General features: G+C 38.7%; 1 protein-coding gene across 2 annotated transcripts in view; it reads right to left on the bottom strand.

The window, feature by feature from the left end:
* Positions 1-27,113, bottom strand: part of NR5A2 (nuclear receptor subfamily 5 group A member 2) — a 97,743-nt gene that overhangs the window by 5,249 nt on the left and 65,381 nt on the right. For both annotated transcript variants that reach the window (XM_074598442.1, XM_074598443.1), the window contains one exon: positions 24,932-25,079. In XM_074598442.1, the coding sequence (XP_074454543.1) occupies positions 24,932-25,079 (148 nt within the window). The remainder of the gene's footprint in view (positions 1-24,931; positions 25,080-27,113) is intronic.

Below are 27,113 nucleotides of genomic sequence, written 5' to 3'. Positions count from 1 at the left end.
TTACATACCTGCATAAAACTCCTGAGGTATTTTGTAGCTAGTGTAACCTGGTTTAAAAATTGGGTGTTCTAAGCATATTTTTATAAAGTTAAGAAAGGAACGGTATCACCTACCGTGTTTATTCTAAATAGGTCGCTTTCAGATGCAAAACACAATCAAGAATGACTTGTTAGAACATAAGAAATTCACACAGAAAACAGGGACCATGCTGGAGATTAAACTGTGTTAAACAGCAAGATAAAATGTATAATGATTTCAGAAGCAGTACTTCGAACTTCTTTTCCCTGTTAAGAATAACTTTAAACATCAGGAAGTTTTAGAAACTGTTAGCTGATTCAACCCCCTTTGAATTCAAAGGGCATCTTTCTCTTGCTCTCTGTCTGTTTTGAATCATACTGTGAGATTACATTGTGCTGACTTCTTGGAAAAACAGGTTCATTCTCATTTTTGTTCTCTGTCTAAGTGTTACTGCAGGTAATATATATTTATTGGCAGCATCACAAAATCAATTTTTGCAAAGATCAGGAAGAAACAAAATCTGAGAATTGCAACTTTTTTGTGTTTTCCTGCAGAAGTGGAGAATTCGGTATATGTTTCATAGAGATGCATTCTGTCCTCTGATCTGATATATTGATCTCATACTGCAAGCCAAAAGGAGGCATCATGTTTTATCTACATTACGCCCGTGTACAGGATCGGTGGCTTCTGGCAGTGGGTGTCCCTGTGTGTTGTACAGGTGTCCCTGCGCGCTCGTCAGCTATGTGGCCTGCCTGAATTGCATGGAAGTTGCAGAACTACGGGGGAAGAAGGTCTGTGTGGTGGGTTTTTTTCTCATCTCAGTGGACAGTTCTTTAAATACTCCTGTGTGGCAACATAAGCACTGAAGTCAGATGTAAAAACAACTCCAGTTAACACTAACAGTAAACAAAAAGTAGTTCTCGGGCTTCTATACCACATCCAGCCTGAGGAAATACTTTTAATATATTTCCTCTGCACAAATTCTTGACATTTGTGGTGAGACTCAGTGCTTGTAAACAACATGTTATTAGTTAACCAGTGAAAATTTGTAGAATTTTCCTGACTGTTTCTATACTGAATCAGGTACTTGTAGTCTAAATGATTACAGTTTAGGGCATCACTACACAATTAATCTGTGTGTAGATCTCTCTATGACTGCAGTCATAATAGTGGGGATGTAGAGGCAACCTGATGACCAGGTATGTATTTTGGTGTGAGTCTTCATGAAGCAACCAAGATTTTTGGATATGATTTTTGGATACATTAACAATAAGTGCTGCAGTGAAGCAAATGAAACAAACTGAAGAGAGAGAGAAAGTAAATCAAATGGTATGTGCTGAGAGTGCTGTGTAAAGCTCTATTGTCACTTCTCAAGCTCTTCTATGATATTTTGTAGATTGCTAAAAAAGAAGTTTGCCAAACACATAGTTGCAATGTAAATTACGTAGTTATTTTTGAGAGAGAATCACAAACTCTAGCTCTAATAAAGATGAATAACAACAAAGGAAAGCATGTGAATATTAAGCTATTTCCAGTAGCTCCAAGTTCTGCAGGTAGAACAAGAAATGCTACGTATTTTTTACTTCTGGTACTTAGCATTTAGCTGATAGTGATACAAATGTTATTAAATAGTAACTTTGGTTTGTAAGTAGATGGTTTTCCTGTGCTTTGTGTTTGGTTTTGTTCCTGGTATTTACTATATAACTCTGGCTAAAGGTACGTGATTTAGTATTCCAAGTATTTCCTTTTTGATAAAGATCCTTTGAATGCTAATGAGTTAACTTGGAGAAACATCAGGCAATGCTGGTGTAGGTCTGCTGAAGGCAGTGGTGTGAAATGAGTGTGAAATCTGCTGCTGATGGGTACCGCACAGCACTCTTCTACGCTTTCATGTAATTCTTCATTCCTGTCTGCTTTTTAGAATTGGAGTGTCTCCTATCAATCTTTACATCAGTTAGTAACAATTTAAAGTACACATGTTTAAGCTTAATGCAAGAAATCATTTTCCAAGGTTTAGACGCTCGTAAATTAAATGAGTAGGAGTAGGGCCCCCCCCTCCCACCCACACACCCTTTAAATCCTAGCAGCTAGAAAAAGTGTTTTGTGTTGCTACAGTAAGTATCAGTCTCTTATCTCTTCTACTTTATTCACTCAGGGACTAATTACCAACTTTTTACATGAAACAGCCTTACTGTGAGCTCACAGTGGGGCGCACATCTTTTTCTATCCTTATTGGAAAGTAAACCCTTAGGTCTTTGGAATATATTATATGTTTTACAAGAAATAGCAATTGCTTTTCTGTCAAACAAAGAATTTTTGTTCTCTATAGCTTACTTTTGACGATTAAGACAAAAACAGTATTATAGCATGTCAGGATCTGCTCTGCAGTCCCAGTAAAGATCTGCCAGTATTCCCAGAAATCCCCCCCATTTTGATTATTTTCTGTATCTGCTATAAAGCTGTGCATTAAGCTGAAACTGCATACAACATTCAGCCCGAGGAGAACACTTTTGCATATTTTCCCCAAAAATGGGTCTGGTCTTTAGAGGGGGAAAATATTTAGGTTTCAGAGAGATTTTCTCCCTCTCATATTCCAGACATGAAATACTGAAGATTTGGTGGTCTACTAATCTGTAGAGAGCTTCCCTTGGTCTGGGAATTTTGAAAAGAAAAATGAAAGAGAATGAGAGATTTAAATTTGAAAAATAGTAACTCCTTAGGAACAGCGTAAATATTGCCCAAAGAAAGATGGTTGAATTTGACTGCTCATGTCTTTTATCAGATGCTCTTTCTACATGAAGCGACGAAGAGATGTGGGCACAGACAGCTCGGCTGCCTCTCTGTATTTTGCACCGTTGCAAGTCCTGGTGCTGTGAGGACGAAATAAGGTTGTGTTTAGGCTTCTCCGTGGGGGGAAACTTCTCACTTTCACAAGCCTGGAAACAGTCTTGCAGATACCCCAGGCAATAGGACTCAATACCAGCCCAGGTATAAAGTCCCTTAAGGGCTTTATTGAAACCCAACTGGCCCCAAAGCTTAGCAGCTCTTTGGAATGGCTTTCAAATGTGTAGGTAAAATATGATGTCTTCCAACCTCTAGTGATGGTATTTTTGCCAGGATGGCCTTCAGGCTCACCCTCCAGGAGGTTTGTCTGTTCTTTCCAGCCAGCCCGCCCGCTTGGCCTAACAAGCAGCATTGCCTCTGCTTAGAAACATGCTGTTTTATCAGGGAAAGATACAACGAGGCTCCTCAGCCCAAAGTCGAGGTTCCTGTCAGGGGCTTTGCTGTGAGGCCAATTCCCATTTGACCTTGATGATGGGATATGTTAATTCTGGTGGAGGTTTTTCCGCCAGAGTAGTTCAAAGAAGGGGGATTACCCAGGATGGAGGTGACGTTACCAAACCTTCCTCTCTTTAAACACAGCTTTTTCCTAATTTTTTTTGCCCGCTCTCTGCTAGCCCTGCAAACCCTGCAGGTTACAGGACTTAAAACACAGGTAGATTTTTGACATGTGATAAAAAATTTTTCAAGGGCAAGAGTAGTAATGGTTGATAAAGTGCCAATCTCTGAAAATTACCCACAATTCTCCTCCATTGAAACTAATGGCAACAGCAGTGGTTCCATATAACACATCTGTCATGAAGGCAGATGTATGCCCTTCCTATAGCTAAGCCGTCTTGACAGACAAAATGCTATAATGAAGGAAGATTTATGCTAAAGATAAGTTCCTTACTGCAAAATTCCTCTCAATTTTATTACAGAAGGGTTGTGCTGAATAATATTATTTACTTAGACGTCATGGGAAACAATTTTTGATAGGTGTATTTGTTAATCAGCGGTAAGGCACTCTATTTAGCACTTTCCAAACCTGGGAAAACCTTTACATTATAACGAGAAAAACCACTTCTCTTTTCTTAAGACTCCCTGGTCCAAACTGGATGTGTAGAAAACTTTTCCTGTCTTTAGAAGCACTTTTTTTGGCAGTGGTTAAGCTATTTATAACAGTGCAATGATCGATCTCTGACTGTTTATTAGGGTCATAAAGTAATTTTCATTTTCAGTTGAATATTACATCAGATAATGGGCACATTGTTTTGGAAATCTTGATTAAATTCTTCTATAGCAATGTAGTTCATTCACACCTAAGTATTGGGCAAAATGATATATATTTTTAAAGTGAGAATAAGATGCTGATGAGAGAACAAGCTGTAATTCTTAATCTGAATACTATTTCATCTCCTCGGTATTCAATCTTGATGGACCTTTCGTTTGTTTCAGAACAACTCATACGCAACTAAAACATATTTTGCTGTTGTTTTAGAGTGCTAGACTTTCTACTGTTATTTAAAATATTCTATTCCAAAAAGACTGCAAAATGATAGATTCTTACTGACAATATCAGCTCCTGATATCTATTAACAACTGTGCTTATTGACTTCGGTGAAGAATTTTATAATTGCTTTTGCTGCTGTTAACTCTGCAGTGGAAAGGGAGACATGGGGAAGTAAGCTGGATCCCCCTCCTTGCGTGACTGTGAAATTATATTACTAAATTTCAGTTGTTTCCCAGTAAAGACAAAGGGCAAAGCCTAATTTGATTGCCTGAACGTTTATGACTGGTGTAATTACTGAGTCATCACTCGGGAGCATAAAACAACTTGACTTTCAACAGCTCAGGCTGAATTTACTGACTCGAAAGTTAAACAAACAAACAAAATCTCCACCCGCTTCTCGTCCTGGCACCCCAGGATCCAACATCCTTATTACTTTTCAATGAGGCATACATGATATGGTCGTCACTGAAACACAATAAAACAAGATCCTGCCAGGCCTCCTTTGGAGTAAGAGCTGCTCACAAGTCTGGTCCCAAAGTCCACAGCCAACTGCACCCTTAAATACAAAGTCCAGCCTTTCTCACTGTGACTCATGAGGGAAAAGCATGGCCAGGTGTGCTCCAGTCTTTGGGTTGTAAAATTCAGATGTGCTCCAGTCTTTGGGTTGAAGCTCTGCTGCTGCACCAAAAAAAAATAACTCTAGGTGATTTAAGCCCAAATTTATAGCCTGCCTTTTCTAGGCTGGTGGTGAGGGAAGCTGCCTGGGCTGATGTGGGTTCCTGATTCCTGTTTCCAGGTTTGTTTGTCTATTTGACCTAGTGACCGCTTGAGGTAAATGACAGCTCAATCCTAGAAAAAATGTCTCCATCTAGGTCTCTTTTCCAAGGAAAAATTATATAACCACTATCCCGTGGAGCCATGGTCATATCTGTATGCTAGCACGTGTTGATACACTGGGGCAGAAGTGATTAGTGAAGGTCCCACAGATAAACCGAGAAAGAGCATGAGTCAAAACTAATTTTTCCTAACCCCTCACCGAATTCCAGGTTCATATTATACTGGGCTAGAAATGTTTGTTTTATGAATATTCAGTTGGAATAAGAATGGATAAGAAAACTGGCATGTTAATTATCATGCTATCAGAAGGCATATACATATATATATATGTATATATGTTTAAATGCAGACAAATCTACAACCATAGCACTAGTTTATATCACACTTACAGTTACCAGGAAAAAAGGTATCACATTTGATAAAAGCAGAAACAAGGCTTCTGATAAGAGTTAAAAAAATTAGAATAAATAGTAAATTTATCGAACCAAATGGTTTCCCCAGTTAATTTCTGAAACATCATTTTAATCTTCAATAGCCTATGAACAATACAGGATTGTTGGTGTTTTAAAGGAACTGGCTGTCAATGTCTACAATTTGTACGGTGTGAATAGTTTAAGATGTCATAAATATTTATGAAGTTCCTGGGAATGGTGATGGGGACATCATACAAAATCCTTGAAGTTATGAACTGAGGCAGAAAGGGTGCTGTATGCAACTTGCAATAATAGACAGTACAGTATAATGTAGAGAGGAGCAAGAAAGAATCTATTATTTATCTGAGAAGAAGCTGAATGTTTAGGAAAAAAGGAATGAAAATTTTAGAATGATCTGGTTTTATTTAGAAAATACTTGCTCTGCTTTTTCTTAGACATTTGCAACTTTTCTGAATGATTGGATTTATTGCACTCATGAGAAGCTTGCACATTATCTATCCTTTCCCTTTCTAGTCCTCTCCTACTACTCAAGTACTGTTTAAAATAGGGATAATAGAGCAGATTAATCTCAGACGTATTTCTACTGCCGCCGCTGGAACTACACCAAGGGGTGATATAGTCCTAAAAGAAGAAATATAAATATTTTCTGGAAAAATATCGAATATAAATTTCTACTGAGGTTAAAACACAGAAGTGCAGCTGCCACTGAAACCCTTTTGAGTAGCAGGCTGTATCCTTTTATAAAGCCCATCTGTCTCTGCAGAGTATAAAAAATGCATGATCATAAAAAGCAGTACTCCTTAGGGGAAAAATCTCTCTGTACTAATCTTGTAGTCACTTTACAAAACAGTTTTTAATCCCAAATTTGCATTTGATATTCAGTCAGGAACTTTTGTGGTTTTTGCAAAGTTTTCTTTTTCCATTAGAATAAGATATGAGGTACAGTTTGTTCAGGTGGCAAGTCCAGACTATGAATAAACCAACGTTATCATATGAAAGAGAATTAAACAGGCAGATCCAAGTGGGGATATATTAAGCCAAATTTAAGCTCCAGTAGTTGAATTTAGCCTGTACTAGATGTCTGGTTTGCCTCAGGATATATTCAGCTTTCCAGCTAATCGACTGAGGAAAACTGCCTCAGGTATGATAAAATTTACAAGAGAGCTCAGTCGAATAGCTCTTGTTATAAATACTAGCTTAAAGGCATTCTTCTGGTCTTTGGGATCAGGACTGTATTTGCATTTCATTATTATATTTCAAACTTTTTTGAACTTGGTTAAAAATATTGGACCAGCCAATTATATCATTATAGTGGTTTCCAGATTAGAGTAAAACTTCGTACCACTTTTTTACTACTTAGTGAATTTTGTTTGGCTTTATCCTTTTGTTTAGATCGAAAGTCCCACAGGAGCAAAAATTATTACAATATGTTCTCTTTAAAAGAAGGAAATGTAGTTAAGCAAAAGCGTTTTAATGATACACTGATCTAAGAAGTACAAGACTCTACTATGACTTTCTGTCAACATAATTAACAAATAATTTAGAGTTTTAAGTCTTTTGCACTATTTTGAGACAAGGCTTAGTGTAAGACAACCAACCAATCATCTTTTTTTCAGACATATTGATTTCAAAAAACTATTTCTCTTCTTTTCTGAGACTTTTAAAGACATGATGTTACTAATTTTATGTGCCGATGTTTGCACCAACAGGTATTTGCCACTGAATTAGGTTGTATCAGTGGTAGCTGATTCTAGTTTAGAAAGAACATGAAAAAGATAATCACCTCTGCCTCTGTAAGATGTGGGAAGTGGAAATCAGCAAAAGAACTATTTTCTTATATACTTATATTGAAATAATATAAAGCAAAATGCATTCATTCAATTGCTCAGTGCTGAAAGCACTGCAGTAGAGCTACAGTAGAAAGTAATATGCAACTCTTATTAGGCAAACATTTGAATTTTACTGTTATTATTTATAAGAGCTAGACTCTACTTTGGACATTTACAATTATTTACTGTGCAAACATAACTGCGAACAGCTCACAAAACCAATGACAGTACATTGAAGCCGTTGTCTCTTAAGATGCCCTTTCAATTCCCTATCAAATTAGTGTTGGCAAAAAATTTGCTGGCTTAGATGAAGAGCGCTGACGAGAGTGGTCCCATCATATCCGTGTGTCTATCAGTCATCAGATCATTACCACGCCTGACTGCGACCAGCCCATGCGTTTGCTTAAATGCAGCACACCGTGTGCTGGTGCTCCTCACTGAGCGACAGCAGAGCCACTGGCCCTGAGACAGGGTCCTCGTGCTGGCCCCCCGGCCCCCCTGCCAGCCCAGGCCTCTTTGCCTCCTGCTAGGTGGAAAAGAACCCCACTTCATTCTCCTGTGCTCTCGGTCTAGCTTGCATGGACAGTAAACACAACTAAGGTAAGTAATTTTCTGCTGTGGAATTTCAAAGCGTATTGTTCCTGACGCTGCCTATTCATCTGAGCGGAAGTAGCAAATTTCATTTTTTGCTGTGACACGTGTCCGTGCTTAGCTGTGGAAGTGTCTTAGCAAACAGGAGTGACAGAAGCCTGAATGGGCACTCTGCATGTGTCACTGCTGGCACACAGGAAACACTGGATGCATATCAGCTTTGGACTCTTTTCCCAAAGACTCTGGCGGGTTCTTCATCTGCACTGCTTATACTTTTAAACATAAAAATATGACAGCTAAAGAAAAGTTCACCTGAAAGTCCCTCTGGGAACATGGTTACTCATCAGTTAAACTGATAGGGTAGACAAGGGTGGGATAGAGGAAATACTCTTACACCTACATTTCAAATATGAGGCTCAGCTATCTGCAATTTCTTGAGAAGAAAGGACTGGATTTTAATATTTTAATATTCCAATTGCTTATTAAGGAATAGCAGAAATAAGTCAGGTAAACTCCACTTGTGCTCACTGCTCAGCTCAGACTCGAATGTTTGGTCAGATATAGATGAGAAATTTCCATGGACAACATAGTCACAGGTTTAACATGGGGAGCACAAAGGCTACCACTACTCTCTGGCTGGAACTCCCCCTAACCTGGTGCCAAAAAATTCATGTTCTCAGCAGAAGGGCAGAGGTACTTTTTGGCCCCTAATGCCACATGTCAGGTGAAGGAAGCGAGTGCGCCTCTGGCACTGTGCAGTGTCTGCTGTGATGGTCTGCAGAGGAGGTCAGGAACATGAGGGAGCTTGGCCTCCTGCAAACTGAGGTTTGCCCTTTTCCTGCCCTGGCCAGGCTCACCCCACCAGTGACACACATGCCCTCAGGATCCCGGTGATGCTCTGCCAAGTCCCTTGATGCTTTATTGAATTAGACTCTGGATTTCGCCTTTATTGGTTAGGATCTAGAAGGATTTTTAATTCTAGATCCACCTCCACCTAAATCAACACTCATTGGATTAAGGTCAGTTCTAGATAGATCTCGCTGTACTCTTCAAAGCAGGGGTATTTACAGGCAGGCCTGTGGATTGCTGTTTGGAATGAAATTACTGTTCTGGTTTTCATTTTAAGGGAAAAGTTATATGAGTTAGTAATACGAAAATTGTAAAAGCAATTTGGATTTCTTTAAAGGTTAATTTTCCTGAAAGTTATGCCCAGGCCAAGAAGCAGTGCTTTCCTGTAACCGTGCGGCCGCAGCAGACAGCGGGATATGCATTTGGCAGGACATGACTCGTGTAAGTACACATGTGCATTCTCCTGCTTTAGTTTCATGGGAACGCACAGGCTTTCAAATAGAAGGTATTCTGCAACAAACAGTGCATTTATAGCTGTAAATCACCATAGTCTCAAAATGCCAAAGTAAGTACTAATTCCTGCGGCAGAACTGCCCGCCTGCCCTGCAGGGACCCTTACCCAACTGCTGGAGAAACGGCCCGAAAAGCCAAATGCCCTGGGCATGTCCAAGGTGACACACTCACATGTTTGCTGTTGTTCTTGCCATTCTTCGTTTATATTCGCTAATTGGAAGTTAACGTGTTCCCAGAGACAAATAAATATATTCAAAATTTACACTATTTTTTCCAAACTGTGGGTTGAAAAGCAACTCAGTCCTTTTCCTAGTGCACAGTCCGAGGAGCACTTTTGAGCCTGCAGTGACACTGTGGTACCTCTTTCGTCTCTGTGTTTAACACAGGGATTATTGGTCTGTTCACCTTAATCAAAGTCAGCTTACTTCACTTAGTAAGATATAAACTATTTCCACAAAGATTAACACAATTCTTACCACTTCCGCCCAACCAAACCTAATGAGCTTACAGTTAAGCAGAGCCCAGCAATACTTTATTTTGATATTAATTTCCTGTGTCAGCTTCAGGTTAAAAAAAATACACAGATCCCAGCACAAAAAAAGACAAATCAAGCCTGACACCTGGAAAAAAAAAAAATCACATACTGGAAAGACTTGACATAGAATCCAGTGGTGTCAAAAATCCTAGATATTTGATGTTTCAAATTCAGACATTCTTCATTTAGACCAAAATAACAGACATTTATAGTGCACCTTACTGCTGGTGACTATTTAACAGCGAGGTGCTCTCGCAGCATGGTACTCTTTATGTGCACAGTAATGAAAGTTCGCTATTGATTTTTCTGTAGCTGCTTGTAACTATTATAGTTGATACATCAATAGAAAAGGAAAGCACAATGTTTCACAGGAGGCAGAAAATCAGAGAATACATGATGCTGTGACAGTAAATCATGGCATAATCTCAAGAATTGATAGATGGTTACTGCTAACTTGAAACCCATGGCTTTCTCTGAAAAGACTAGCCTATAATCGCCCAATATGTTCTAACAGACTGACTGCCTGTAATAGTGGTAAAGGACACAACACAATGTTTCATCTTCAAAATAATGGTTTCCACGAGCCAGGTTGTTTTGTGGTGGAACTTGTTTTGTGTGTTACTGCAGAAGGAGAGAGAGAAGAGTGGTTTGAATGCCATTTAGACTAATACTTAAAGGTTGTAGGAAAAAGATTATTTTTTTTTTTTTTCAGAAAAGAGCACAGAAGGTTTTTGTTTAAAAAAAAAAAGAGGAAGAGAAGTTGTCATTAATTTTTAACTTGCAAAAGTCTGCAGTCAGTTGAAAAGGAAACACAAAAGAGCTGATTATTCTTGAGATCAAAATATTGGAGCTGTTTTGTCAAGAAAGGCAAATGCAGAGAAAATACCTTTACCGTGGCTGTTTCCAGTTCCACAGCATCCTGAAAGGGAGCCAAAGGCACGTAAGTAATTGAAAGCTCTTTTAAGTGTGTGCTTCTTTCTGCCGTGTTTTTGAGGGGCACAACGATCTCTGAATTTTACAGTACGCCTAGTGAATTTTTAGCAGGAATGTTCTTAATTGCTTTGTTCCCTTTTTACTCCCTGGCTCATCTCTGGTAGTTTTATCTGTGCTTTTAATTAATTGTGAGGGTCTTTTTTCCCTGTCTCAAAAACGAAAGGGAAGAAGAAACACAGGTAAGAGCTGGCCAGCTGGAACACTGTCTGCAGTTTAGATGACACTGCTCCCGCAATAAACTCCTAGCAAAGTTCTTCTCTGACAGAATCTTTTCAGTGTGCAATGGTGCTTTCCAGCACTTCTTTAGGGGATGTGGGTCTGGTACCTGCCCTTTTCAACCTTACTGGTGACTCCATTCTCTAAAGCCAAATGCCTCCTACAAGAGATGGACTTAGGCAAGAGGAGAGGACTTTCTCAAGACACCACCCATCCAGCCTGTCTCAGACTGGGCTTGAAGAACAGTCTGTATCATTTATTCTGCTTACGCTATGGGTTTTCCCCCAGTGAAAGACTGGATAGCATCGTCTATCTTGTCCTGAGCAGTTCACCGATCTCTATTACAATTTTTGATGCTGGGAGACAGATGCTATTGTAGTGTCATTCCCCATTCTGATGTTGAAATCTTTCTCTTCTCTTTTTTGAGGTGAGACATTCCTTCACCTGGCAAGCAGAGGTGTTGTGCAGCATGTTTATAATACACATCAAACCCTCTCAGTACTGGAGATGCTGTTAAATGTAGGCTTTTCCTTATTAATCTTTGAACAATGTTATAAAGAAGAACTCTTAAAATATCCTTAGGAGGATGGCCATGTGCAGATTAAACTTTTGCAAGCCAGATGGACTGCTTTGGGGCTTACTCTTTCAGTTTGCCCCATGCTCAATGGCTCTGTACAGGACCAGAACAATACAGGGAACCCCTGTTCTGAGAGGTTCACCCAATTTCAGCAGCAGCTTTGCCAGAGCCTAAGGAGCTGCAATTTTCACCCCCCTCCCCTTTCCTGCCAGCAGAAGTCATTGGGACACATTCCAAGCCACAAGCTTGGGAAAGAGTGTTTCTGCACAGCCCCCTTCTGCCTCCCAATTCATGATCACAGCTGTGTTCAAGGCTGGGCCATAAAGTTTGTTTCTGAATTTTCCTTCATTGTTTCTTTCCTGTTTGCTTCTATTTCCTCCCTCTCCTTCTCCACCTCTGGCTTGGCTTTGATCACAGTCCCATGGTTTCTCTTTCCTTCCTGACCTTTTCCCCCTGTTTTCTTGACTACTTTCCTATCTCAAGCCCTCCAATCTCTCTCTGTTCCTCTGATCCACATCACTGCTGTCCCTCGTTTTCTTCAAACGCTCCTGGCTCCTGCTCTGCCCAGCTATCCTCTTCTCCGCCAATCACTCTTGCAGATCCTTTCTTTCCCCCTGGCCTCCTGTTGGATTCTCTTGCTACTTCTTTCCATTGTTTCTTTACAGTATTTCACTTGTCTATTTTAACTCCCTCAGAGACAGCCATTGCTTTCGTTTCTCTTCCAGTGTCCAATCTTGCACAAGCAGCAAGGGGATAAGAGAAAGAGGGGAATTTGGCATAGTCTACAGTGTGTCTCCAATAAACGGCCGACAGTCACCCATATATAAACTTTCATGTAGGAGCCTCTGCAATGTGTGTTTTTAACTAGACATAAATGAAAAGCAGTTTTTAGTCTATACATTCTGGTATAAAAAGTATTTAATAAGTTGTCTGAAAATTGAATTTAGCCATTATATTCCTTTAGCATGTTCCTCATTCAGTTCAAATTAAAACTATACGGCGGTGTTACTGGCTCCAAGATTAAGGATATTCATTCATTTATCTACACCTTAATATATACCCATTTATTCCCATGTTATTCTGGAAAAATTGGCTAACAAAAGCAGCCACTCATGTTAAATACTTCTGCCAATTACAGCTAAAAAAATTGTATATAATCCCGTACTTCCTCTGTTACATATATAATACGTTCCAACTTGCACCTTAAGCATCTAGGTGGTATATTAAAAATGGGACAAAAATTGTTGAAGTATTCCAAAAGTAGAGACACGTGTAAATGTGTGTTTTGTGCAGGTAATTTTCCCCCTTACAAGAGTAGTTTAAAAGCCATACTTACTAGTATTCTATAAACATATTAGAGAGGGAAAAAGTGCAGAGCACACTGATTGGGTTATTCTGAAATCCCCACTGTCTCCACACAAAGGCAGCAGTACAGAATACAAATATTGCTTGATACCCATGTTTCTAATTACTTGCGAGATTTGTATCTAACAAATATATGACCTAATTTTCTCTCAAGCATCTAATCCTATTGTTATTTCAAAACCTTCTAAAATATGCATTTTTGAAAAAAAAAAAAAAACCCAACATGAAAAGAAAAAGTACATGCTGAAGATGGTTAATCTTTTTTTCCATGGCTTGCAGCTGTGAGACAAGCAGACAACGTAAACCAGTAATGATCAGACTGGATCAAATTCATGCCTCAAATAATGCCATTGTACTCAACAGTTACACAAGAGATGAATTTGCAACATTCATTGCATTTTATGAAATAAAATCAGGACAAATCAACAGTGGTTATTAAATTTCCTCTGTAAGTTAGTGTAGTTTATTCAAAAAACTCAATCAGCCATGAAACAGAAGGCTATCTCTGGAATTCCTGCAAGTAGTTTATAAATCATGACTCCTACACCCAGGGCTGAGATGAATGACTAAAGATTTTTTTATTAAAAACACTGGTTTAATTCTTAACTATACCTTGTAACCTCAGCATTTGAATTTTATTCCTTTTATAGTACGTGGTTTGTTTTTTTTTTTTTCACAAAAATAATTGATCGGAGATGTCATTAAGATAGACACCTGTAAGACAAGTGCTGTCCTAGTTTCTTTCATGCTGCCTGCACCATTTGAGGAACCTGCATAGGAAGCTGGACTAAAACCTGTCAGCCCACTGAAAAAGCATTCTCAGGAGCAAATGGTTGTTTATCAGAGTCGTCACTCCATACCTCATCATTTAGCATCTCTAAGAAGTTTAAGGACTGATTTTTAATTGTTTGTCTTTGCTACTGGTTTTGACAGATAAAGTGAAGGCAATATGTCTTTGCTTTTCTTTCTCTATAAAGAAATCAGAAAAAGCAGAAAAAGAAAAGAACAGGGCAAAAGAAAATCCACTTTGCCCTGCATGCGCTAAAATGTTAAAATTCACTTCTCTCAAAAGAAGAATTTTCAAATTGCAAAGTTTTAGACACTAATATGAAAATACAGCAAGGAACTACTTTATGTTGAGTAATTCATAAAGGAAAGGATAAAATTTTCTCAAAATCTGTTCAAGATATTTTAAATTGGATTCCCTTTAACAGTGGTCTTTGTAACGGTATCTGTAGATATTTCAAACAGCGTTGTTTCAATTTGATTGTACCTTACATAAGATCTTTGATATTCTGGATTTCACCACTATTTACAAAGAAAGGTAACTATTGTTTTCATTTACCAGATAGGGTACTTGAGATATCATTTAAGAGACTTCAAAGCTCCATAGTCAGTAACAGGGTCAGAAGGAGAATTAGAGACAAGGGTTGATTTCTCTGTTGGGCAATGCTAGCTCCATGAAAGGAGAACGTCCCTCATGAGATGATTCTGAAATGAGATTTTGTCCATATTCATTTGCTTCACTTTCCCAGAGGATTAAAGCAGAGAAGCAGAATAGCTCTTCTAGTGGCGGAGTGGAGTAGCCTGGCTGCCTTGCTTGAGACCCAGAGAAAAGTTAAATGTTCCAGGAACAGCCTGGCTATTTAGCTGTTCTCCCAGCCCTCATCAGTTCTAATACGAGATTTATCCCTAGTTTCCAAGGCAGTGTGGGACGTGCATCAGTGAGGGACTATGTAAGGTTGCTGACAACTGCTCACATTAGAAGTTATCAAATTTGAAATGCAGAAAATTTTGTAAAAGCTGCTAAATTAGGAGACTCATAAATTCAAACTTCTTGCCTATGAAATTTACTTTCACTGATTTAGGGACAAGAAAGGACTCATATAATTATCATCACTACCTCCTTCAGCCTTCTGCTCAATGCAAGCCATAGATCTCCATCCAGCAGTTGGACATCAAGTCTGTAACTTTTGATTGAGCTGTATCATAATAATTTAGAGAAGCGGTCATCTTGATTTCAGATTTCAAGAAACAGAGCCTCCATTATACCCAGAGATGAGGTCTTCCAAAAGACAGTGATCTTCACCTTTAAATTTATCTAATATAATTAATCCCAAACTAATATTACATAGCTAATCCTGCAAACGTGTTCTCATTGACTTCCATGGGATGTGCACAGGAGTCATTGTTTACTGGATTAAACTTTAACAAATACCTTGTTGCCTCATCATATTACATCTCAATTACCACAGCATTTCTTCCTTTGGCCTTGGCAAATAGTGCTGCCAACATACTCTTCCGAGCTCACTGCTTCCCTATCTTTTTGCATGTTTCCTTTTCCCTGCTACATCAGACATAAATTATGTTCACTTTCAAGGTCTTGTAGCTGTTCTTTCCTTACCTGTCATCAGTCATTCAGTGCCATGAGGCCACCTCCTGCCTCTGACTTGCCTGCAGTGCCGTCTCCATTTCCCACTCACCACCTTTCCAGACCAAGTACTTTTCTGCTCTCTCCACTCTGACTCTCATGCTTAACATGCCAGATCTCTTTATCCACCTTCTTCTTATTCCCTCTCAGAACTTTTTGCTGTGACGTGTGAGATAAGGCTGGGCTGTAGGTGTGCCAGAATTGTGCCTGTCATCCTTGCATTGTCTCCCAGTCAACACCTGTTCATCACCACACATGTAGACTGTATACTTTAAACATTCTAAAATATCGCATGCCACTTAGGATTCCTAATCATAAAATTAGGAAATGTTACTATTAATAAGTTTGTCACAGTGAAAGTATCATCCTAGCTAGATGTCTCATTCTACCTTCTCTGGTTTCATTCCCGGCCTATCTGCAAATGAGACATTAATTTCAAAAAGTCTCTTTGAAATACTGTTAGTACAGTAAAAAATAATGAAGAATCAAAGCAGGCAAATATTTTGTCAGAAATTAGTATGTGGAAAAATGTACTTAAATAAATCTTGTTTTTATCTATTAGTCAGCTGTCAGCCAATAATAAATTATATCCAGTCCCCCCCTTGTTATAAATACATATTGATTAGTTTTAAACTCTGAACTTCAGAATGAGTTATATCTGGTCATTGCTAAACTGCTCTCTTCAGTAAGAAAAAAAATCCCCAACACCTATTATACTGCATTTAATTAAGACAAGCATCAGCTTTATGTACCATTATTTGCTTCTGCCAAGTCTCTATGGTATAAATATTGAGCAGTCACATCTCCTGAATACTAATCGATCCTCCCTGAATTCCAAATGATTACATAAAATTTAGGAAATGTTTCTTTGCCAGTATTATTCTCCAGTGCTTACTGTAGTTAGACGTTAGGGTTGAGATATGACCCTGCATTTGACAAGTGTGCAGTTAGTATTTTTCTAAATTCGAATGTAATGTGGGGAAGCCTGAAAGCCCTGTCTGAATGCTAATCGTACAGAACCTCTCGACTGCTTGCTTACTGGTGTTCACCAGGTGCAATCTTAGAAGTACAATTGGGTAACAGAGTGGATGAATATAAGAAAACTGCCAATGGATTTCATAAAAGCACCTCATAATAACAGCCCAGTTATAAATGTGTATTATAAATAACATACATATAAAAAAACAGGTGTGAAAGTAGTTGTATATTTACAAACTACCAAAAGTACAAATGGCTAGAGTGACCATTTTGAAAGTGACTGCATTAAACCCTAAGTACGGTTTGTCACTGCGAGTAAGAAGTGAAGACATTTGTCAAGACAAGTCAGTCCCCGGATAAGTGCTCCATCACCGGCTTACATTGGCTTCCCAAGGAAGACTGTCATGAGACCCTTCTTGTTTCAAATTCGCAGCACCTATTTCAGATCCTGAGGCTGACAGTGCTACGTGAAGACGAAGCAGTGTTTTCTGTGAGCTTCTCGGTATGCTGCCAAAGAATTACCAGGCCCATTTTACAGGAAGGAGAACAGAGTCCCTGAAAACTACAAATGGCTCACATCTACCTGATGAGAGCATGAGAATGGCCGTGCTGGCACGCTGGATCATCTAGACTCATTTTTGACAGTGACCAGGAGCAGGTGCCCTAGGGAACAGAGTAAGAAGAAGAAAAGCATGGAGGGATACCACCTGGGAGCAGTCGCTCAGGCTCCAGCAGCTGGAGGGTAGCAACAGCCAGAAGTGGCAATCTTTGAATTTCATGGCTTTGAATGGATTTTCCTTCCATTAATTTATCCAGGTGACTTTGGTAACCACAAAAACTTTCAGTATCCTCTACATCTTGGAGTAAGGAGTGCCAGAGCTGGATAATATGCTAAGTTGAAGAAAGAACTCTTGCATTTTGAGCCAGTCACCTCCTAGTTTCATTAGTTTCATTCTGATATTAAAATATCAGAATGATGGGGGGAAGAAGATTTTTGGCTAATTCTTCTTAAGTTCCCAGGTTTCGTGGACTGTGCTTTGAAGAACTAGTGCGGTCTTTTTCAACAGAGAATGTAAAAGGCAGATCCATGTTTGTTGAAAGTATAATGTGGTTATTAGGAAGGCTGCAATAAATACCTACATGCCAAAATTTGCTAGGTTAGGCCTTTATGTCTGTTTTACACTTAGGTGTCTGTAATACTGCATAAATTGGTTCTTGTCTAATTTTCCAGTTTTGTTACCTGTTTTTCTTTTGGTCTGATAAAACCTCTTGCTTCACTAATTCTTTCATTCCATTCTCCTATTCTTTTTGATTGTGTGCCCTTAAGCACATAATCATAAATACTACCTAAATTTAATTGATATTCCTTGCTATATTACTTCCAGTTGATGCTTATACACTCATTTTCCTATCTGCATACATGGTACCCCAAATTAAACCCTCAGCAAAAACTGTGGAAGTGAAAATATGTACAGCCCCATGTTTCATCATTGTTTGCTCCTGCATTTTTTCTTATCTTCTGTGTGTATTTAGATTGCAAGCTCACTGAGGCAGAGATTCTGGCTAGCCTGTAAATTTAATAGACCAATGATGTTACATAAAGTATAATAAAAAGTGCAACAGCTTATTTGAAATGTGGGGGTTTTTTTCAGCTCCAGAATGTTGCATAACTGCATTGATGTGAGTTACTGGAACCAGGTGAAACCGAGCACAGGCAGGTTTTGTGCTGCTTCCCCTTGGGTGTGTGTTTGCAGGAAACGCCTTCTACTCCTGTGAGTGGCCAGGGTAGAGTCTGCCTCGAAAATGCTTCCTTTCAGCCTGTTTGATCTGCATGAAGATCTTAACAGGCAAGTTTCTCTTCCAAAAGTGAAAATGTTGGAGCCCAGTACCTCCTCCCATCTCAGCTCTGACATTTTAGGGAGGCTAAAAGCAAGGAAAGATTAATTTCCTAATATCCTTCTTATTTAACAGAAATGGGAATGCAATGTTGTAGATCCAGGTGGATCCCTTAACCCTTAAGCAAGTCGTGGTTTGTTTGAAAATGGAGTTCTTTTTTTTTGGTCGTTTGTTTTTTTTTCTTTTTTTGTTTAAGCAAGAGCCCATTGTTTGTCATCCACAGCGATTAAATGTTTACCATTTCCACAGGACCCTCTTGTCTCATGTTAAGTGAGATGTGAGATCAATAGTGGCTCTGCAATTATTTGTCCATTGATAAAGCCTTCATTTCTTAAATGAAGTACATTTATCTGTGTCCTGACAATGATAAGGCAGCAGTACCAGTCAGCTGCTGCCTAGCCTAGCATTTAGCTCCACAGGCAGACGAGTGCCTGGACATGGGTCAAATGATGTCTAACTTTCTTCCTATTGGCATTTCACTTTACAAACTGCTCTGATGGGAGGTTTGACAAATCATCCTTGCTGAGCTCAGATAATAAAAACTAGCAGGACAAATAGGAAGTTTTGGTAAAGAGAAAACAATGGCTGATTTGAGGTTAAGTGACCACTCTGTAAAGCTACCAGATGGTAAAATGAAGACATCTTCAGAAGATGATAGAAAAAAGAAGATGATAGAAAGTATCCCATCTAACGCATTCACTTGGTTCTTCAAACATCATTTAAATTTAGTCATTTAGCAAATTGAATTGCTGAAAAATTGATCTGAACTTTATTCTGTGATAGGAAGCAAATCAAAGAAACGGTGAGACAAATCTTGGCTCCAGTAAAAACAATGTGAAATTCTCCTTGGCTTTAGTGAGACCAAAATTTCATATGCCAATCTATTTCAGCCCCAGAATTAGAGAATTCAATAGCACATGTGGGGTGGGGTTTTTTTGTGGGTTTTTTTTTGATTGTTTGTTTAATTCCTAATTCTGATTTATGACAAAGAAAGAAGGGAGTTTCCAAACTAATGTCAAATCTGGTAATGAAAATTCAAAGAAGCTGATAAACCGACACATTTATTTTTTCTATTTGTAGCGTATCTTGATTCAACCTGGCAATTATTAAAGACAAAGAAACCATTTGTATTTATTTTTAGACCTACTTTTTGATAAAGTGTACAGTGGGCTATACTGGTTATATGCTATTGAAAAATTGGATGTATTATTACTCTGGGATTAGGGTAAAGAAAATTGCATTATCCTCAATTTGGCTAGCTTTGGGAAAACAGGTATGTTTATTCTCATTTAGTGGTAAATTTGATAAACAGTTATGCAACTATGTGATCAGCATCTTTCTCAGATGTGCTTTTTCCATGTTTTGGACGTGAGTTCATAAAGATTAAACCTGCAGAAGTAGTGTTAAAAGGAGGTTTAATGCTCAGGTCTGTCAAAGATTTCTTTCTTCTTTCCCAGTTTTGCAACATGTGCCTGGTCACTAGCTTCCCGTCAATTGTGTGGTTACAATTGCTGAATTGTCATGGCTTTGTCTTGGTTCTTTTTGCTTGAAAGAAACCTGTCAAATGCAACTAAGTAGTCAAGAAACTCCAAGTTTGCATATCTCTTGAGCTACTGACTTTTTTAACTGCATATCTTCAGATCATGGAGAAAAATATTGACTGATGCACCTGAGTTAAATCATGGCTTGGTGTGTTGATTACCTTCACTCTTTTTGTTGGGATTAAGGGGAGAATACTTCTATAAGTGAAAATACAGAATGATGCCCCCACAAAACAGGCATGTTTTGGGGGTTGCAAATATGATGTAAACCTCAGTGAAAGAAAGGTTGGTAAGGATAATTGCTATCAGAACTGGTGTCCGGATTTACTTCAAAGCAAGGTAATAGCCAAGATAATTGAAATGGAGATTGATAACAGAAATTGCTATTTCTAGGCCACCTAAACAAAAGGCTTCTTTCAAATAAATCATGCTGGTAGATAGATTGCTCCTTTGCAATAAAATGCTTTGGCTTCAGAAGTCCAGCTCATCTTCAAATAAAACATTCAGTCAGCATCTAGTGCATCATTTGCAGCAAAGACAGATGTTGGCACAGAATTCAAACATGTTTGTCAGAGATCAAGTAGGGGAAGAAGTGACTAGAAGATGGCTTAGCTGCTATACCAGGCTACACAACCAAAACTGTGAAGGGCGATTTTGATCACAAGACCTGTTTCTATTTGCTTTACTGTGTTCACAGTTGTCACTTAGACTGGTTGATTTGTGTAATGATGTTCTGGTGTGCAGTAATAGAGGAAAGCAGCATACATTTGTTTATGTGTGGAGGAGGTATGCAGCAAGGGCATTGCCACAGAGGACTGACTCAGGGAAAGATTAAGATTCTTTAAGGGAACTCTGATGGACAATGTGGTAGATCTGTAGATCATGTAAGTGGATCAGAGTAATGTGATGGAATGTAAGTTTAGTCCAAGCTTTCTATGTATTGACAGAGTAATTGACTGACCACTGATGGTGCAGGGAAGCTGTGAAGGATGGGGTCTCTGCTGGTGGTTTAATGTCCTTATGAGTCAAGGTTCTTGTTAATCTAAAATACAGCTGAGTCTGAACCATGCACAAGATGGTAGTCTCCAGTGTGATCGTGATGGTTGTAAGGACTGATTTGTTCTCTGTCTTTTTAATCTGTGGGAGCACAAGACCTGAAGGACTGATTCAGCTGAACTGGTTATCTGCTGAGAACAATAGTCCAGGTATGATGGACTTGCTCCTCTCCAGAGATTGGCAGTGATTGGACTGAAGGATGGCATGAGGAACCACTGAGGGTAGAAAGACAGACAATCGCTGAAATGTGAAGATCCGTGGAGAAGAAAGAGACTTTTATGTACAGAGAGGTAAGGACTACCTAGCTGTAAAGACACTTTTTATAACTGATGGAGGGAATTTAAAAGTTACCTAACTCTACATATATATTCATACCATATAGAACTAAACTAGAGAGATGTCGCACTGAAGAAACTAATTACCGAACTAGGCTGGCATATTGAATAACAGCTGAGTCAGTCTATCATTATGTACACGGCAGCGTTGGTCAGATGGGCACAGACAGACGAGACGGCCCATTGGAGAAAGGGACTGAGTTCTTGTGCCTGGGTGTATCACTCACTGGAGTGGGTATATGCCGTTTGACCACTGGAAGAGTTATGCACTCCTAGCTGCAAAGGCTACGATAAATATGCATCTGTCAAAACTTCAACAGCATCTTCTTTAATGCTACCATCAATCAAAAACATTTTCCTGTATAAACCCTTTGGAATCTTTGATGAGAAGATAACGAGCAATTACCTTTCTCATTTAAAATCTAGCAAGCAATACTGATATGATTTAATTGTGTTTTGAGAAATTATTGTAAGTGCTTTGGGTTTTGAACATTATTTTACTGTTAGTTTATTAAGATAATCACTTCTGAAATGTTAGGAAAAAAGGCAGAGACAAAGTTCTTTGCCCTGAAGGAGATTGCCATCATGTGAAGAGACAGACAATACAGTACAGCCATGAATAACAAACAGCTTTACAAGACAGCATCATATCTGTGTGGTTATAAAAAGCAAACAGCTTCTTCTCAATAAATTAATTCTGTGGATTATTGACTTTGTGTTGCCTTTGAGAGGCTTTATATTAGACATATATTTTTCACCCAAGCACTATGCTAAAGAATAATAGCATAAGGTTTTATTGCTTTGGTTAACACTGTGGTGTGTATGAACATCCTTAGAAATGTAAAAAGGCTGGTATGTCTTGAACCACTTTTTATTCCATTAAACATTACAGGACCAGGCTTTCAACAAGAGCCAGCTGAGGTTTCTGAAATATTTTTTTGATTAAGGGCTATATTTTCGGCTTTAAGACCAGCTTTCTGTTGAGATGCCTAAGAGATGTAGATATGTGTCAAATGCACCTAGGTACTTAAGTACAATGATTGCTCCTGGTTATTTACGTAGACTTTGATGCTTACCTAGTTTTGACAGCCCTGCTGAATACCTACCAGTGTTGTTAGGCACTTCAGTGTCTTCAAAAACCTGATTCACTTTTAGGATGTGGAGTGTCTTACTAACTTCAGCCAGATTATTCATTCATACTTTTGGATACAACTTATGTACTTAGCTGGAAAAGGTATTTATGTTTTTCATTTTACAGAATCACAGAATGGTAGGGTTGGAAGGGACCTCTGGAGATCATCTAGTCCAACCCCCTGCCAGAGCAGGGTCACCTAGAGCAGGTTGCACAGGAATGCGTCCAGGCGGGTTTGGAATGTCTCCAGAGACGGAGACTCCACCACCTCTCTGGGCAGCCTGTGCCAGTGCTCTGCCACCCTCAAGGTAAAGAAGTTCCTCCTCATGTTGAGATGGAATTTCCTGTGTTCAAGTTTGTGCACATTACCCCTTGTCCTGTGTTTCAGTTTTGTCATAATTCTCATTAAATATTTGCCCCAGTCCTGTGAGTCAAGTGGTAACATCTTTCCATTTTACTCTTTGCAGAATGACATCTAGCTTTGACTATTAGCAAATTGAATTATGCAGTATGCTAAGTAATGAACTAATTGTTTTCGAAGGTGTTGAACCTTCTTTGGCTACGTCACTTTTATATGCAAGTGATGCGACTACAAGGCTCCTATTAGCAGCAGAATTAGCTCTTTTTACAGTAGCATAAATGACAGAAAAACTGGATAACTTGGCTCAGTACAAGCTTGCAAGGTATTTCTGCCCATCTGCTTCAGAAGTTGAGCACGCTACCTGGCGGAATTAGAAGTGCTAAAGATGTAAGAATGATTCCTAAATCAGTGCAAAGTACTTGAAGAACTGATGAAAGTGATCAAACACAAAGGCCACCTAAATGTGAGAATTTTCCAAATGCACTTCGCTTATTCAACTAATTTAAAATATCACTGAACTGACATGAATTCTCTAAATATTTAATCAGAGGAAAGCTACAGGCTCTTTAGACGCTTCTGTGCCACTGTCTAATGACTGAAAAACCTACTTATTAGGAATTAGGAAATCTGAATTCTTTTTATTCATTAGATTAATTCATAAAACATAATTTCTGCAACAGATGGCTTGCTTTCCCTTCTCTGAATCTAAGACATGGAAAGCAATGAAGCCCTGAATAGAAAATGTTAATAGTTACCAGGTAAATACATCATCTCTTCCTAGGATTCAGAATGTACAAACTTCATAACACTTGATTCTGTTAGCATCATGCTAATTTTTAAAACAATTCTTTTTTTTTTCCTACAGATGCTTTGTCTTATACCTCTGAAGTATTGATCTTTTATAGTCCCTGTATTTAGAGAGCTTAATCTAAAATTTTCCAAAGCAGGTTCAAATTCTATAAACACCACATGGAAGGACATATTTAAGACAGTCATTATCGCTTTACGGTGTAACTAAAACTGTTCCTTTTAGTCTAATTGCAATTGTATTGCAGAATTTTATTCCTTTGCACAATTTTTTTTAAAACTGAAAATCAAAGAAAAATATTACTAAATGCCACCTCTGCTGATACTTCTTCCATTGTTGTGCTTGGCTCGACTGTTCGCTCTCTTTGTAGACAAAATATCTTTTGAGTAAACTGGGAGTTTTGGCTATGGAGGTATGGCTGGATCTGACCTTATTTATGTGTTTAAGTCTCTCCTTTCCACTGTCTGCTGGTAAATAAAAATTCACTTGGCCAAAGTTTATTTAGACCAGCTTTATTAAGTCAACAAAGTGCAAACCTGAAAAATCTGTTCCTGTGAAGTCAATAGAAATCCATCTCCCTAAGCCTTTTCTTATTCCTGGCACTGGTGATTTTTCTTGACTGATTCATTGTAGGGCACTGGTTTAACTAATTTGTCTTGCATAGGTATCTTTCCCATTCCATGTCCTCTCCACTAGTACAAAACAATCTTCCCTTTAAAGGTTATTTCCTAGCCAGATCTGTCATAAAGCTATCATCATTAATTTGCACTTTAAGAGTTCCTTTCACTTTTTAAAAACTATGAGATACATTCCTGATTTATGGATTACGATGTGACAGCCATCATATGCAAAGAAGATTGTTTATACTTACCACAGATGCCTTTGAAAAAGAGGGATATTTCAACCATATCCCCACTCCATCTGCTTTACATAACTATATTCAATATAGTAGAAAAACATGGCAATCTGTATTTTCCACTGGTCTCTGGAATTTCCAAAAGAATTTTATCCTTGGTCTGGAATATTCAGAACCCACATACAGAAATACAGAAAGCTTGTAATACTCTATGAAATTCCATAGATTTTAGGAGTAATTTCCATAGAAACCCACTTTTAATCCTTATGCATAATTTTCCTGCAAGTGATAATTGGAAAACTGTCCTCAGATTACTGCAAACCTCATTAAATATATTTCAAAATCATGTTTTTCAGGAAAACATTAAGAAAAGCAAAATATTTTCAATGTTTTTAGAAAAAAACAACAACACTCTTAAGTAAGGTATGAAAAGTAGAGTGTACCTACCTAAACTAAACAGCACCAGGAATTTGAGACATACAAACTCTCGTAGATCAAACTGCAGGGAACGAAGCTTTGCTACTAGTTCTTGTGCATGGCTCATAAGATTGTTGAGGGTGGCTCCAGCTTGGGATGCTATTATGGAATAATCCACCTGTAAAAGAGAATTGTATTTCTGTCTGGTTGTCATGCCCGCAGAACCACGTTAGAATGTTTCAAGCAATCACATACAACTGGGATACTGCTGGATAAAAGAATCGCTCTCAATTTAATGATGTCATCAAGTCAAGACGATTTTATTTATAAACCTATTTTAGGACAATTGTATATATTGAAAATATTATTAAACTATATATCTTAATATCACATTAATGTGAATGCTGGTTTGTCTGTATTACAATTTTTTTAGAAGCTTTATATATGACAACTGCTTATGATGTTGGTAGCTGTCCCCATATCAGTTTGTGTTATTCAGTTTGTGTCTCTTGTTCTCATTGTATTTGTAAGATCCTGTGAAGAAAGACTAATGCAGCAAGCTTTGCACCTATGCTGGGTGTATTAGCCCAGAGGGACATAACGGTATTCATGGGAAATGGTCCAGTGTCCATAACTTGGCCAGAAACGCCTATTCAAGCCCAGAAATGTCGGTGTATTCCCACAGGAAACAGAGGTATTGTGTGGGTGGTTTCTATTCTCCTTAGCTACACAAAATCCTGGTATTTGTTGGATTTGGTTCCAACAGACTTGTTCTGGCCATTCCTCCCCTGCCAGCGAAGGAGGAGCAGGCAGGTGTGTGACACAGGCCAGCTGCACTCGCATTGTCCCCAGCAACTGCAGGGCATGAAACTATTTTTTCTGGGGCACAGAAAAAAGCAGGACTGTTCTGGGGATCTGCTGCCCTTGTCATGCTGCCCGTTCTTTCTCAGGGGAGGCTGACCCATCTATGAACTTTCCGAAGTGACACTTGTATGTAGAGATCCAACAGAAAGCTGGAATTAATATACCACATTAAAAAAAAGGTAATATTCACAAGCAAAGTATACTTAAAGCCTTTCATAGCTGACACACCCCTGGGCAATCCTTGGCTCTCGGGCAGCCTCCCCACTGCTTGCACACTGAAACTTTTTCCTGGCTAATGGCAGCCCCATTAAGGGAACGCTTCCATGTAGATGGCCGTACACTGTTACTCAGAAGATGTGCATGGTTAACTTTTGCGTGCTTTGTCACGGGAAGGTGAGCCATGAAAAAGTGCTCGGGTACGGCAACCCACGGGAACGCCATGGTGCCAAGGTGAAGAGCAGAGGCTAGGGGCGGGTGGGAGGCTGTGAGACCGCGGCGTGGAGCAGGGTGCAACTGCTTCAGCTTGAAATGCCTTCAACTCAGCCCTGTTCTCATCAGACTGTGTTACAGATCCCCTACAAATGCCACTGTCCCGTGAAAATGGCCCGGTGTGTTGCTTGCTCCTGTGTTGAACATCTCCTGGCCGACTGGCTGAGACCTAAACGGGCTATTGACACACTTTAAAAAAAAAAATAATGTTTTCTAGCCTGGCTGCTCTAATATTACTAACACCTTTCTCTTTTAGGAGCCGCCGTAACAACAGGGAAATTGCTAGCCGTATTTCATGTAAGCACATGTAAGTGAAGTCTGGCTCTAAACTAAGACTAAGCCCAATGGTAAGTGCACACTTTGGGTTAATGGTTTGTTTAAAGGTATCGGTGCTCTAATCCCATCTTTAAGGTCTCCCATAATAGAGTAGTTAATAAAGAACGGCCAGATATCACCAGAGGAAATGGAGCAATACTGCAAAATTTTGTTTTTCCAGGCACTGACCCCTTAAAATCTTTTTTTTTAAAAACTGTTAAGAAACATGTATTTTGAAATATGGTTTTTGATTTTAAAACTATTGAATTAATTTTGCTCAAGTATAAACAGCAGTAAAGCAAGAAAAAATCTTGAAAGACTTTAAACCTGACAAAATTTTAGCCACGAAAGACAGAGAGATGACTGAAAGGAACTAAAAACATCTTCTCCTAGTGATGACCTTAATATAATCTATAGGTTACCGACTTTTAATATGACATTTTATTTATATGCACTCTTAGTGCTCCCAAGGCATTGATTGAAGGCAACTGTAAAAGAAAAATGAAGTTACACTTTTTGTATGGATGTTAAGAATAACACTGCT

Source organism: Larus michahellis, chromosome 8, assembly GCF_964199755.1.
Source record: "Larus michahellis chromosome 8, bLarMic1.1, whole genome shotgun sequence".
NCBI lineage: Eukaryota > Metazoa > Chordata > Aves > Charadriiformes > Laridae > Larus > Larus michahellis.
The sequence above is the reverse complement of the archived record's forward strand: the minus strand, read 5'-3'. Positions and strand labels throughout refer to the sequence as shown.